Here is a 14,441-nt window from a genome sequence, read left to right on the forward strand (position 1 = left end):
ATCCGGCGTCGCTGGGAGTAGGACAGCCGTGCCGTGCCATGCCGTGCCGTGCTGTGCTGTGCCGGGGCGGGGCGGGGCAGACTCAGCGCGGCCCCTCCAGGACAGACCACCTGCGGGCCGCTACTCTCCCCGGGGCGGGCGGAGGTGTTAGCGCGGCCCCGCCTCCTCCGGGAGCTGTTCGGACCAATTCCCACGGCAACCCAGGCTCGACCCCCTTCCCAAACCCCGCCTCCTCTCCCCGCCTCCCTTTCCCGCCCGGTGGCGGTCGGAAATAGTCTGTGTGTGTAAACTCGACGTGTCCGGAAAGGTGTGCGCTGCTTCCCCGCTTCGCTCCGCGCCCGGCCGCGGAGCGCGCCCTCCGAGCGCGATGCTGGACCCTTCTTCTAGCGAGGAGGAATCCGATGAGCTGCTGGAAGAGGAGCGGCGGGACGTGCTGGTGGCGGCAAGCGGCGGCTCCCCCCGATCGCTGCCGCCGCCGCCCCGGGACACGCGGGGCAGGGAGGCCAGCGCGGCGCGGGCGGCCAGTCCTAGCCCCTCGGTGCTGAGCGAGGGCCGGGAGGAGCAGGAACGCCAGCAACGAGAGGAGCGGGAGAAGCGGCTCCGGGTGCAGCTCTACGTGTTCATCGCGAGGTGCATCGCGCACCCCTTCAACGCCAAGCAGCCCACAGATATGGCCCGCCGGCAGCAGAAGGTGAGCCCCCGGCTCGCTGCTCCCGCCCCGCCTTCCCGGCCCCCAGCGCCTGCGCTCGCCCCGAGCCGGCCCATCCCGTAGCCGCCCGCTGGCAGGTGCCGCGGTCCGGCTCGCAACAGGTTGAGGCGGGCGGGGGTAGCCGAGCTGGGGCACAGTGTGGGGAGTGGACGGCGGTGCCACGGCGTCAGCCGGTGCGAGGGCAAGGTGCTGTAAAGCGGGGTTAAACAGGGCTTCTCTAACTCTGCCCGTTTGCCAGGAAATGCAGGGGGAAAGTCTTTTAAGTGTTTCAGAGCTGCCCTTAAAGTGACCGTGCCGAGGAACAGGGAACATAGTGCGGGCGTGAGGGCTGTCGGGCCATTTCGCAGTGGAAATGTTTCTGTTGCGCGGCGTTGCGTGATGGATGGAGTTAAACCTCCCAGAGGTGCCTCCTGCAAGTCGTGTTCTGGCCGTCTGTACCCAACAACTCCAGCAAATTCAACCACAATACAAAGGTGGACGAGAAAACTCTTTTGTTTCATTAATAATTAAGTGCGGTCTCTCTGTACAAATAAAGAATTAACATGCATGTTTGTGATGAGAATGGCCTTCTAATGAATGCTCACCGAAATTATTCTCTGCATCTCATACATCAGAGACAAGCTCTTGAGAACTGGCAGGTTATGTAGTAGGTGTTTATGCTGTAACAGTGCTCATTCTGCATTACCTTTGAGCTCTTGAATAGGTAGAATACTTAGTTTTGAAACAAGGTGCGTCATTCCCAGATCACCTCTTAAAAGCTCAGTTCTTGAAACATTTCATCTAAAACCAAACCAAGACCCACTTTAAAAAAGTTTTATTTCTGTAAAACAAACAAACCCGAATCAAAACTGAAAAGAAATGGGAAAACAAACAACCAACCCTTCCCCATCACTTTCCAGAAGGATAGTGATAGTTCACAAAAAAGAAGTGAGTTTTACTTGGCTTTTTATCATCTTGATACTTCTATATCTCAAAGGGTTTGTCAAGTCCTATAGTAAATGTTTTGAGGTGTCTGGATTTACGCCTGCTATAGGTAATTTGTGTTTAGTGAATTATCTGACAAGCTAACATAGCAGTAATAATAAGATCATTACTGGAAGAACATTTTGTATTTAATTAGTGGTAGATACTTAAACTGTGAAGCCTGTATAAAGACTTCTTATGAGCAGGAAGGCAAAGAAAATTTGGCAAAACGAGAATTTTCACTACCCCACTGAGGACTCCCAAAACAGTCATCATAGAAATTATACTTTGATGGGATATCTAGAGTGTCATCTAAGTGTGACTTCCCACTGGAGAAAGCCAAAGCTGATCCCATGTAGTGTTGACATCACTCTAGGTTAAAGAAAGAAGCTTAGAAGTCTCCAGAGATAAGACACCACAACCGTTTTGTATGACCTGCTCCAGTGCTGCATTGCCCTCCTCTTGCAATTCTCATCGGCTTCCAACTTGCAACTTGTAGCTATCACCTGCAGAAAATACTGAACATTTAGAAGTTTTTGCTGATCTCACTAAGTACTGCACTAAGAACTGCATTTAAAAAAAATAATTATTTTTATTAGTAAGATGTATGAAAAGAGAACTGATGTGCAGTGAATACAGAAATACAACAGTTGTGGATTTAAGTTGTCAATAATGAACAATAATGATTGGCAAAATTGACTTGATACCTAAAATTAAACAGTACTTTTGCTGTTTAATATTTTAGTGTGAACTCTGACTTTTGGTTTCACTACTGTATGTATAAAGAAATTTTTGTCATGCTTAGGAATTTAACTGCAGAACGAGGATGGTTTGTCCTTTGCTGGTCAGGAACTAATATTTTTAAATAAGACATAACAGAAAAATATTCTTTCTAGGAGCTGCACTTCAGAGGTAATGAAATGCACATAAACATCCTTCTTATTTGATAATATGATGTATTACCCAATAAATTACTGAATACAGGGTAGCAGAACTGGTTCTGGGTTTTGAGAGTTCAGGAAAACTGCTCTGGTAGTTCAGAGTGGCATATGAAGGAGCCCTCTTTTGAGCTCTTAATTAATGCACTCTGTTTTGCACAGTGGGCCCATGTCACCCTTAGGAATGAGAGAGTGCAACCACCTGTCTTACCTGTGTCCTGTACCTGTATCTTACCTTGGCAGTGAGAAAATTAATTCAGGAAGTAAAACAGACTTTTACCCTATGAAATATGAATCTGGCTATCACAAAGCCAAAAGTGTCTTACCTGTGTATGGGACACAGTAAGACATGGTGCAGGACACAGACCTGTGTACAGGACACAGACCTGTGTACAGGACACAGTAAGACACAGTACAGGACACAGGTAAGACGCTTTTGGCTTTGTGATAGCCAGACTCATATTTCATAGGGTAAAAGTCTGTTTTACTTCCTGAATTAATTTTCTCACTGCCAAGGTAAGATACAGAATGTGGACTGCCCCTTAATCTCTTACTCTCTTGCTTCACATTTGACTTCTGTGATGTGACTGGCTGTCCATTGTGAGGTGGACTGAGATTTCTTACCTTTGTTATTTCACTGGAACCATTAACACAGCACACCCTGTGCATCATCAGTGGTACGTGATCCATAGTGTGGTTTCAAACCAGAGCCTATGCTGCTCTGTGGTTCGAACTCTCAGCCCAATCTGCCTGTCTTTGGCTGTGCACTCTTCATAATGCTTTTACACCAACAGTCTTTCCGATAACCTAAGAATAGTATCCACCCTGCTTGAGAGCAGAAGTAATTTGTTCTTTCTGCCAGTTCATTTGGCATATTGCTGAGCAAATATTGCAGAATTCTTCTTCTTTAATGTGGAACATATTATCTAGTAAGGGAATGAGATGGAATTCATATATCCAATATCTTCAATTGCATTGTAAGATCAGTAAGGAAATAATTTACAATATGGCTGGCTTCTTATGTTCTTGCTTCAGTACCAGTTTGAAATGTACTACATGGTATCTTGAAACCATCATACTTAATTCACTGAGTTATACTAATTAGCATAAAGAATTTTAATTGCAGGCAATGTTTCACTCTGTTGTCCTTTCTCATCCTTCTTTCTTCTTACTAAGAAAAATTATCTTAGCACTATTCTGATAGATGAGATTATATAAATAAATAAACTTTGAGAAAATAAGAGAAATATCATAATTCACCAGAGTCCGTCCACTCTGCTAACTTGTTTTTAATGCCAAATTCATTGTAATTTAGTCCAGATTTTCTGAAACACATGCTTCTATAATCTGGATGCATTTCTTTCTTTTAATCTGTGGAATATGTAGTAGAAGTACTCTTCTTTTTAACTGTTCATAGTTAGTTTGTGGCCTGCTATTACATCCTGTCTTACTCTGGTTACTGATAGAATTGTGTTGGAGAAGGAAAAATAAGCTAATACTGAACGTGTGGAATTGAAGCATGATATGATTTTTCAAGGTGGGCTAACAGATCCTGAATAATATAGAGTTAGTTTTCCAGGGAAGAAGTAATATGTACTTAGTAATACATTTTCAATAGATGTTTATAGACATTTCATCACATATTTTCCAAGCAGCTAGAGAAATGTTAATGCATGGGTGCATTACATGTTGTGCTTTATCAAGGAAGGTTTATCTGTCCTTGGTTTAAAAGAGACTTTGTTACTTCTTTGTAGTTTCCACTTTTTAAAATGAGCTCTCTTGAACATACTTCATGTTGTTTCTTTTTCTGCTTCTCCATTCCTCTTCCCTTCTAGTCCAACAAAAGAGAAGAAGAGAATAATTAACTAATCTCATTCCTCGTCCTTCTCTCCTGCCCCAGCCAAACTGAATATCAAACCAGCAGACTGAATTTGTCTATGGAATGGGATTTGGGTGGTGAAAAGAAATGCATTCCCTGCATGGCTGCTATCTCTCAAAAGTGGTATATGTGAATGTACATAGTCACTGATTAGATGATGACCTTAGTCACTATGTTTTATACTAATCAGTTGTACAGTTGTGTGTACCTATTTTGTTTTGCTCGAGGAGTGTGTGCCAAAGGCATGTTCTGTACCTGAGAATTAAAGTTCCTTGGAAAGGAAAGCACAGCGAAATGCTACAGTTAACTAACAAAATGAGATGTCCTCCCAATGTTTTTCTTCCTCAACATTTTAAAATTTAGTAATCAGGTGGAAACACAGAAACTCAAAAGTGGAGGAGTAACAGTCCTATGCTAAACAAGGATTCATAGTGCATGAAAGTCTTAGTATATCAAACCTGATAATTCAAGTTTTGCTTTCATAGGTAGTAACTAATAGAAGTAATTGAGCTGACTATTGAGAAATAGTAACTAAATGAGTTTACTTTCTGAATACATGACAACCTGTTTTCCTTCCATGTCTTCTCTGTCTACCTGCTCAGTTATGAGATCAAAACCATTTACTTCTAGTTAATTCTCAAAAGTGGGTGTGGTAATAATCAATGATTTATTTTCATCTGAAACCCATGAATTTGTTCTTTCCTGTTCCTTGCACTTCACCTCTAAAGGAGAGTTTTGTAATGATACATGTCCACTAAAGATCAAGAAAATATTGATTACAGGGATAGATTTAATTCTCTGGATCACACTTTTATTCTTACTATTTTTGTTTTATTTCTCCTGCCCCAAGTCCCACTTTTCCTTGCTTTTGAGCTATTCGTGTATCTATTTTTACTGACTGAGCATGTTTTCAGAGAGAAAAATGGTCTCTTGGCTTCTCAGCCTCTGTAAGATGCTATTTTTCCACTGCTAAGATAACAAGGGAAGTGCTTCTGAAGCCGTTGAAACTTTAGAAATTCTAGATGCATTTCAGAGAAAGGCAAAATTCTGCTGAAGAGCTTTCAAGAAGGATATCTTCCATCCCTATCCTCAGTGTTTCCTTTACAAATTTAAGAGTTTTTGTGAAGTGTTTAGAATCATTTTAACTCAAGTTTATTTGCTTCTTTGTTCTTCTCCATCACAAACACCTTGATAACACTTTGACATAATGCTCTAAGATGCATATATTTTGTTTTGAGTCAAGTATACAGTATTTTGGTAAATGCAGTCAAAGCCCATTAAGGTAGTGGCCTACACAGCTCTATACCTGTTGAGACAAGATTATTCACAAATGGATCTTTTTTTGCCCCAGACAGAGCATACTCTCAGGGAGAAAGTTCTTGAAGTTGCTTACAATGGGCAATTAAGTCAACCATGGTGGAAGAAATAAAATCATAGAATTCAGTGGGTTGAAAGGGACCTTTAAGGTTATCTAGTCCAACCCCAAATATTGAAGAGAGATGAGAGAAGCAGAGCCTTCTCTCTTACTAGCCCCACTGCAGAAATGACACTCCATCTGAGTTTTGTTTTAATGTTAAGTTCTGCTGCTCTGCCAGCTCAATACTGATTCGGGTGTCTTAGCAAAAAACTTACCAATGTGCAGGGTAAATGAGGATTTGGTAAATAGCTGTTTAAAAAAGTGGACATCTAGTGATAGTCTGCAAACAGTTTACTATGCTGAAAAATTCAGTAGTCTCTTCTTTTGTTTGCTTGCTTTGTTTTCCATGACTGTTTTACCCATACTTGTCTTTGAAATTGGATTAATTTAAACTAATTATTTATTGAGGGGACAACTTTAAATTTCTTTCTGAATGAGTGATCTCAGGTTGTTTCTTTGTCATCCACAATTTGACTAGTGTTACTAACTCTGTGGGAAAATACACCGTTGAATGTGCTTGAGGAAGACTACTGAGGTTTTTTCTACAGGAAAGCTGACCTGAAGGGAGTTTGAAGGATCAGTTGACTGTCTCCAATCCTGCAGGAACAGTACAGGGTAATTGGTTGGCAAGGCTGCCTTGCATTTCTCACCATTTGCAGACAGTTGTTATTCTCACATTATATTTTATGTATCTGAGCCATTGGTAATTGGTGACAGAGAAGCAGAAATAGGAAATCAGTTTGTCTTGTACTTACAGCTTTCTCTGACATCATGCAGGAAACGTAGTCATTGCTGTCATGGAAGAACAAAGCTGGTGAAAATAATTCTTTTTCCCCTCTGGATCATGCTCCTTTCCCTGTTTCTGGAGAGGGGTGGTATGTCAAAATATTCATTACCATATACTGTCTTATCTGTATGATCCTGAAGTTGCTTTTGGTGTATGTTTTTTTGTGTTTTTTAAATACATCTCTGTGTTTTGTTCTACTTTCCTATTATCCTTGTTTCTTTTTTGTGTGTAGATGTCTTCTACTTTGCCAGCTTAAAACATTCCTGTCTCCTGCTGCTTCCGTTTTATTCGTGTACTTGCTAGAACCAGAAAGCTTATAGCTAAGGGACAAAACTTGTTTGCTCTTTATCAACCCAAGATGTCTCCTTGAGGTAAGATAGGATGATGTGTCTTGTAGGATGTTTCTAGAAGAATGAGTTGACATGTCTTCTTAGCTCTCCTCTACTGATTGAGGGATGTGTGTTGTGGTCCTAGTGCTTGTGCTTCAATTCTGGTCCTATATTTGTACTGAGCCCCAGTTAGTATATTACTGTGAACTGGGTGCCAGCCTCTGAGGTTTTTTAACTTAAAGTTTCTTTTCATGTAGTTTTTTTTTGGAACAGTTGGCTGAAAAGATGCCTGCTATAGGTTTTTCCAACTTACTCTTCTTGCTGCGAGCTGATGGCTGTGGCATGCACAGGTCTGGTACTCAAATTTCTCTTTGACTCCTAGCTATTGCTATTCAGAGTAGGAGGCACAGCATCTGCTGGACTCCTGTTCCTTTTGCTTAGGGCCTATTTCCAGTGCCCACTTCTGCCTAGAAATGCTGGAACCAAATTGAAAGAAGCCAAGTTCTTGTGTGTTGCAGCTGATTCCCCCAGGTTTCAGAATAGTAGCTGTGAAAAGGCAGTTTTCAGTTCGTTGCTGTGTGGGGGAAACTGAGCATCCAGAGAGGCAGGGTGTTTACATATGGGTACCAGGCTGCATCAGGTTTGGTTTGTGTTTTTGAAGATTATTTGAACAGTGTTGAAGGCTTTTCATTTTCTTTTCTGTAGAGTAGCCTAGTAGTTGATAGTACTTGCCCAAAATAATTCATTTATGGTTCTTTCTTATTTTGCAATGAGGAGATAAAGCATATGCTACTCTTTCAGAGTACATGTAAGTCTAGGAATGTGCTTGAATGTTTTCCTGTCAGGAAGGGGGAAAGCATTAATTAACAGCATTGTGACAAATGAACAGAGCTACGGTGGGTACTTCTTTAACTGCATGACCTGGAGAAGAAAAATTAGAAGAAGAGGTGGTTGCACAGGAATTTTTTTTTTACAGCTCGTTTCCATTTTTCTCTCATGCATTAATTATTGATTTGTATTTATTGTCTTGGCTGTGGGGTTTTAGAAATAGAGGCTGACAGCTTCTGTTTAATGAAAGCGCTGGAGGGATACTCTGAGTGGTGCAATATTCACGCACAAAAAATCATTGGGATAGTGCTTTCAGTAGACTTGTTTGGGCCACAGACAAGGATGTAAAGGAAAGGACAAAACTCAGAACTGTATTAATGAGATCTTCAAAGAGGTGATGTACATCTACAAAGAATAGGGAAGAAATGGAAATCAGTAATGGTGAGTTTAATGGACTGAGTTAAAAGAAAGTACGTGGAATTGAATTAATTTTGGAGTAGAGGAAACGTTCAGCAAGGACAATGACAAAGAGGAATGACTTTGTAGCAGAGAAATCTACTGGTTGTGAGAGTTATGGTTTTCAGTATGAAAACTGAAGGAGGAATACCATGGGAATAAGAATTTGCAAGAAAGATAGTGGTCTAAGGAAAAGAGATAAGGATTAAGCTGGGAAAAAAAAGAAATGGTCACAATATCCATATCAGTGCAATACAGAATAGCAAAGACAAAGAGTTGGTGAGAAACATCATACTTTGGAGTCCATGGAAATCAGAGTTTCAGGATTTGGGAAAACTGTTTTTTTCAACACATCTTTTTTTTCTACAGAAGGTTGCAGTTGTCATTCAGTTTTTCGTATGGTGAATCTAATAATTTTACTTTAAAAAAAGTCCCTTCCAACCCCTAACATCCTGTGATCCTGTGACCTCCACGCTGTCTACACCACATATTTATCTTGTTGGCTTTTGCTGGAGAGCATCCCCAGTTTGTGCTTATTGCTCTTATGTCCTTTCATTTATTTATAAATTAAGTATTCTGAGGCCTTGTAGCAAGGTGCTGGTGGCTGTTTCTCATTCAAAAGTATTCTACAAATGTTTCACCATTCCAACTGTTTAATACATCAAATATGCATTAGTGTTAAAATATTTATATTGACCATGACTTTTTATTTATTTATTTTGATCTCTTTATGCATAGAGCATCAGAAAAGAAAAGACAAATAAAGTGGTGGTTTGGTATAGATCTGATATTAAATCACCTTAGCCGTCAGTTCCCCTCTGACTACCTTCCCATAGTGCCATTAAAGGGAAAGGATTTTTCAGTCTCTTGCTGGTGGGGACTGAAAAGCAACAAATAGCAGCATTATTTAGAGATGGAAGTTAACAAACTCCATTAGAATGCTTCTCTAGAATTTTTTTTCCAGTAGTCTTCAGCCTGTAGAGTTGGAATATTTGCCTGAACAGACACTTGTGGCTTCGGCCACAATGACTTAAGAATGACAATGTACTCATCTTGTGGAGACTGAATATCAAATGCAGTATCAGTTTCATGATCACATATATCTTACAAATGATGGAGGTTCTGAGCATGCAGGCACATGGTTATGAAATAATTAGAATCATTTTAGCATGACTCTTTGGTGATAGGAGTTGTACCAATGTCGTTTATATGATTGTGGGTTCTTTTCAGCATACCTTGTTTCTCCAAGTTCAATTACATTAAAATATCATTTGAGATTTTTAAGACCATCGTTTAAAGTTTTCTTTCTCTTTTAGGTATTCTTTCTTAATGCTCCCAGGCCTTTTTCTATTAGAAAATGGCTAGCTATGTTTTGTGTATATATAGGCCTTCTGTTTTACGACGTGGAATATTAAAAAAAACCCTATTCCATAAAGGTAATCTGAGAATTATGAGATCTGGCAGCCTGTGGATATACAGATAGATTTTTCTTGTATGTTGCTGAAAAGGAAAGAAATTAAAAATGTCATTCTTAGCTGTGTAATCTAAAGATGAGCTCATGTGGAGATCAGTTGCCTGCTAGTATCCGAGTTTTTGACTTTTTTTTGTGCATGGCTGTCATTCAGACACCCTGTCTGTAGGACGGTTAGCACCTTGTGGGACTGCTGTTACAGTTATATGAAGATTTGCTTGGCTCCTTATTGCTCCCACCTCCCACAGGCAGGGGTGTGGGAATTTTTGGACTTCATTACTTCCTAACTTGCAAGCAAAGGACAGTGGTACACTGTGAACAGGTATGGGTGATCCCTGCTTGGCTCTTCCTCAAAGTTGCATTTGAGCAGCTGGATTACAACAGTCTTTCTGCTACTTAAATACAATTTACTGTCTGCAGAGGAAAAGCATAATGTAAGAAAGAGAAGTATGTATTTTAAATTGCAACAAAATTATCCAGATGTTCTCTAAGCTGCTAGCTGGTTTATGTGTTCTGGACATTTAAATTCTAATAGATTATTAACACATTAATTTGCTATCTACAGTTATTACTGAGAACTCAGTCTGGAATGTGCCTCAAGAGGTCACAGAGAGGTGATAAAATCAGTAAACTGGTTAAAGCCTCCATACATGACCCTCTTACTGTATGACAAATTGTATCTGTTACAAGTGCACTTGATTATGGCAGAGGAGCACACAAGGGAAGGGGACTGTGCAGACAGTTATTCCTGTATTATAAAAATCTATTTCTAATGCTAACTGTTGTGTTTTGCTAATCCATGCTTGATATCTTTGGGCTGACATGCTGTGGTCATGGCTACTGACCAGTAGCTTCAGAAGTAAGATCTCCTAAAATAATTGAGGCTCTTGTAATAAGCAAAGGCGTCCCCAAAGGTAATACACCTAATTATTGACAATATCATCATCTGCATCACTGTTTTAGCTTGGATCAGGAGTGCTTCAAAGTCACCCCTCTTATCCCATTGCAGAGTTCTAATATGGGCTGCATAAATATGGCTGTGCTTAAGTAAAGGTAAACCAGAAGTTGCATTCCAGGAGCAGACTAAGTCTGTGCAACCAGATGGGGGTAAGGCCTCCTGAAATACACTTAAGGTGGGTATTAGGTCCTCAGCAGGAACTATTTCATAGTATAGATGCATTTTTTTCTGGTGTCATGCTGTGTGCTAGTGTAGACGTAACTTCAGTGAGATTTAAAATCCACAGCTAGCAGAGTCAAGCGAGAGAGATGGAACTTAAATAAATTAAGTAGCACAACAGGGCAGTCTCCTTTCTGAGCCAGTAAAGCAGGAGAGAATATGCAATGCAAACATAAAAACAGAGGAAAGAACAAAGTAGTCGAGTCTCTATATCTGAAGTTAATTAGGGGCAACAAACTGCCCCTAATTATTAAAAGTGTGGGATCCTTAGCAAAGCTGCCTTGTATACTAATTAAAAGAACTGATTATAAGAAATAGAATGCATAATTAATGACTGAGAAGTCATTTTGAAGAGTATCTTCAGACAGCAAATAATGTGCCCTTGGAAAATATCGTGATACCCTGAAACATCCTCTGAATCTAATCCCTCAGACAGATCTGAACTGATTTGTAAGAGGTGGCTGTAGTTAAACTCTGTAGTGCTGAGTTAGGGATTAGTGGGGGCAGAATGACAGGTGAAATAAGAATTGTATTTCCATTTTAATATTAAATGCTCTCTTGGTTTTATTTTATATATGACTTCAATAAAACCTTATGAAATATGCTGACAGGCTTTATTTTGTTTTAATAGTTGTCTTTGCAATAATCTGTTGCTCATACAGTTGCATGAGGTCTCTAATGCTTGGAGAGGGTCTTTGGGTGGCATCCTCTCTGTGTTGATTGTGTTCATTAGTAGCATATGTATATGTTGGCTGTCAAGTGTACAGGCCACTGAATAGACTGTGATTTTCTGAAAAAAATAGCATCTGACAGGACAAAAGTGGAAAATTTAAGTTACATCCTCTTCAGGAGAAAAAAAGAAGTGTAGCTCAATTAATGAGGCGTTTTTTATCTTAATCAGTTTTGTAAAGGGGCTAATCATGGCTTAAGTTTTATCTAGGCATCTGTTTGGGTGTTCCTGCCTATTTGGGCACTCTTTAATTTGTAAATTTGAGATGTTTTTAAAAGCCCTGGTCCTCAATTGCTTTGACATGTTTGTAACAGGTTAGGAATAAGAAAGCTATAAATTCTTGGGATCACTGAACCTAACTGTAATTTCCTGTGCTGCTCTTTGATTTCCATCTGCTGGGGGCTGAGGTGGGAGGCTGGATATGCCTTGAAGTGCTGAGATATACATGTAGGCAGGCAGGAGGCTTTGTGACCAACCCACTGCTGTATGATAGCCCTCCAGACAGGCATTATATTTAATTCTTGCTGATCAATCTGTGATCATTGTAGTGAGCCCCACTTCACATGGGATTCATGCTCACAGTGGAAGCAGACCCAGACCTGAAATATCCATATCCTCCATAGTGTCTTTTACACATTCTTGTGCTTTGGCAAATTGATCAGCATCTCTGTGGTCCTTAAGGCTGTGTTGTAAGGTTGTGTTTTAACTTTGGATGTATTTATGTACTGGAGGTGGGGAAGCAATCAACCTGTGTGCGGTTGAAGTGAGATGCAAACAAGGCAGGGGGTCCTGCTACCAGTGGCATATCCCCGTTTCCCTGCATGCTCTGGTTCTGCTAAATGTGAAATGCATATGTATAGTTATATATAAAAGCTATAGATACCAATATGAGGGGGGGTAGAGCGTGTGCTCCGTATCTGTTTGTTGTTGTAAAAATTGTAAATCGCCTTTTATTTTCTTCAAAAACAAACAACACCCACTCCTCATCTTCCCAAACCAACAAACCAAACGCTCAAAACCCTGCCTTGGATCAGTTTGGTAGCTACAGCATGTAAAATGAAACTCCTAAACCTATGATAACAAAGCAAAGATGTTCCTATGGCTTCTTTTAACAGTAGAGGTTTTATTTTTTTATTAATACTGAGTTTTCAGAATTGATCTGATTCCTTAGGGCTATATCAGAGTGTGCCCTGTTGAAATCATTACACTGAATTTCCACTTTTCTATTTCTGCTCTCTGTTTTACAGGTATAAGACTTAAATATCTGATTTGGTTTTATATTTGATGATGGATTTATACCTTGGCTGCAGAAACTTACTCTGGATTGAAACAGCATATGTATTCTCAGTGAAGGATAATTTATTTTTCTAATGTGATTCAATTTGTATTTTTTGTCTACAGTGGAAAAATAATTAGTTCCAACAAGAAAACAACTATCTCCGTGGTGTGATTAAAAAACCACCACCTCAACAACCACAAAACAGGCAAAAAAAAAAAAATACCCCTCTACACTGTACCACTGTGCAGATGCTCTTACATTTTTCTCATTCTGACTTTAGCGAGGCTAAAGAGCAACTAGTACAGCTTGTCATAAGCCACTCCTTAGGGAAAAAATAAGTTGCCTATTTTATTTTTAGCAGTGTTGTTAGAGTGGAACAGCTTCTTTGTAGCAATGATCAGAATCACACTGCCGTAATAAGGTAAGTGGAATAATGCATACTGATGACAATAGCTGGAGTGATATGTAGACTGAGAGACTGGGTAAGGATTTGAGATGTTGGAGCTTTGAGCAGTGCAGATGGTCAGTGATGCAAATCCATTTCAGTCTATAATTCAGGAGAGCCTGGAAAATGGATAGAATTGCATAATCACATGAGATAAAAATAGGTAGACTCTTACTGTGCCTTTCCAATAGGATGAATGGTTCGGAGTGGGAAATTAGATTGTTTTGTCAATGGATTGAACTTGTTGTTGGGCAGTATGTGCATCCGTGTATCTGGAGTAATTATCTATGTCAGGTAATACTTATTCACTACAGTCATTCACCTGAATAAGTAAAAAAAAAACCAAAGCAAACAAAAAACCCAAAAAGAAATAAAAAGCCCAACCACAACCAAATGCAAGAAAACCCCCAAACCAACCCAACAAAAGACCAAAACTGAGAGTACTATTTAAATTGTAAAACTATAAGAAAATGCTTGTAAGTTGCTTGCTAATTTTAAGCCTAATAATTTTGAGCTAAATAAAAATCAGAAAAGAAGGTGATTTTTTTTTTTAGTAGAAAGTAAATAAAATTCCACAAACAGTGTAAAAGAGCAAGAAAGATCAGAATAGTCTAAAGCAATACCATTTTAAAGAGATCTCATTTAATGCAGGAGAATTTTGTTTTAAGAATAGTCATAAACTTTGGGATAAACTAAGTTAGGGACACCATTTCTTATGCAGTAGCTCCTGAGCAGTTTCATGTGTGTCTGCAAATTGTGTGTGTACAACTGAGTAAGCAAGAAAAAGGGTTTTCTGAAAGGTGGTGCAAATAGGGTATTTTTAAGGTTACATTCAAAAATTCTTCTGTTAAACCAGGTATTTTATTCACCTGCCAGTTCAGGAGATTTTCTGGATCTCAATGTAGTTAGGAGGCACTAGCACCACTACTGCCAAACAGCTCTGCTACTCTGTTTTTGTCTTTAGTGATACTCATTTAATTAAATGCTTTGCTCTTGACAGAATGTGTAGTAAGCCTGGCTAATGAAGCTGCCG

General features: G+C 39.8%; 1 protein-coding gene across 13 annotated transcripts in view; it reads left to right on the forward strand.

Annotated features, from left to right (window-relative positions):
• The first annotated feature begins 367 nt into the window (after positions 1-367).
• CADPS2 (calcium dependent secretion activator 2) overlaps positions 368-14,441 on the forward strand; it is a 275,871-nt gene continuing 261,797 nt past the window's right edge. For all 13 annotated transcript variants that reach the window (XM_054399799.1, XM_054399797.1, XM_054399808.1 and 10 more), the window contains exon 1: positions 368-691. In XM_054399799.1, coding sequence (XP_054255774.1) covers positions 368-691 — 324 coding nt within the window. The remainder of the gene's footprint in view (positions 692-14,441) is intronic.

The sequence above is a fragment of the Indicator indicator genome, chromosome 3, assembly GCF_027791375.1.
Source record: "Indicator indicator isolate 239-I01 chromosome 3, UM_Iind_1.1, whole genome shotgun sequence".
NCBI lineage: Eukaryota > Metazoa > Chordata > Aves > Piciformes > Indicatoridae > Indicator > Indicator indicator.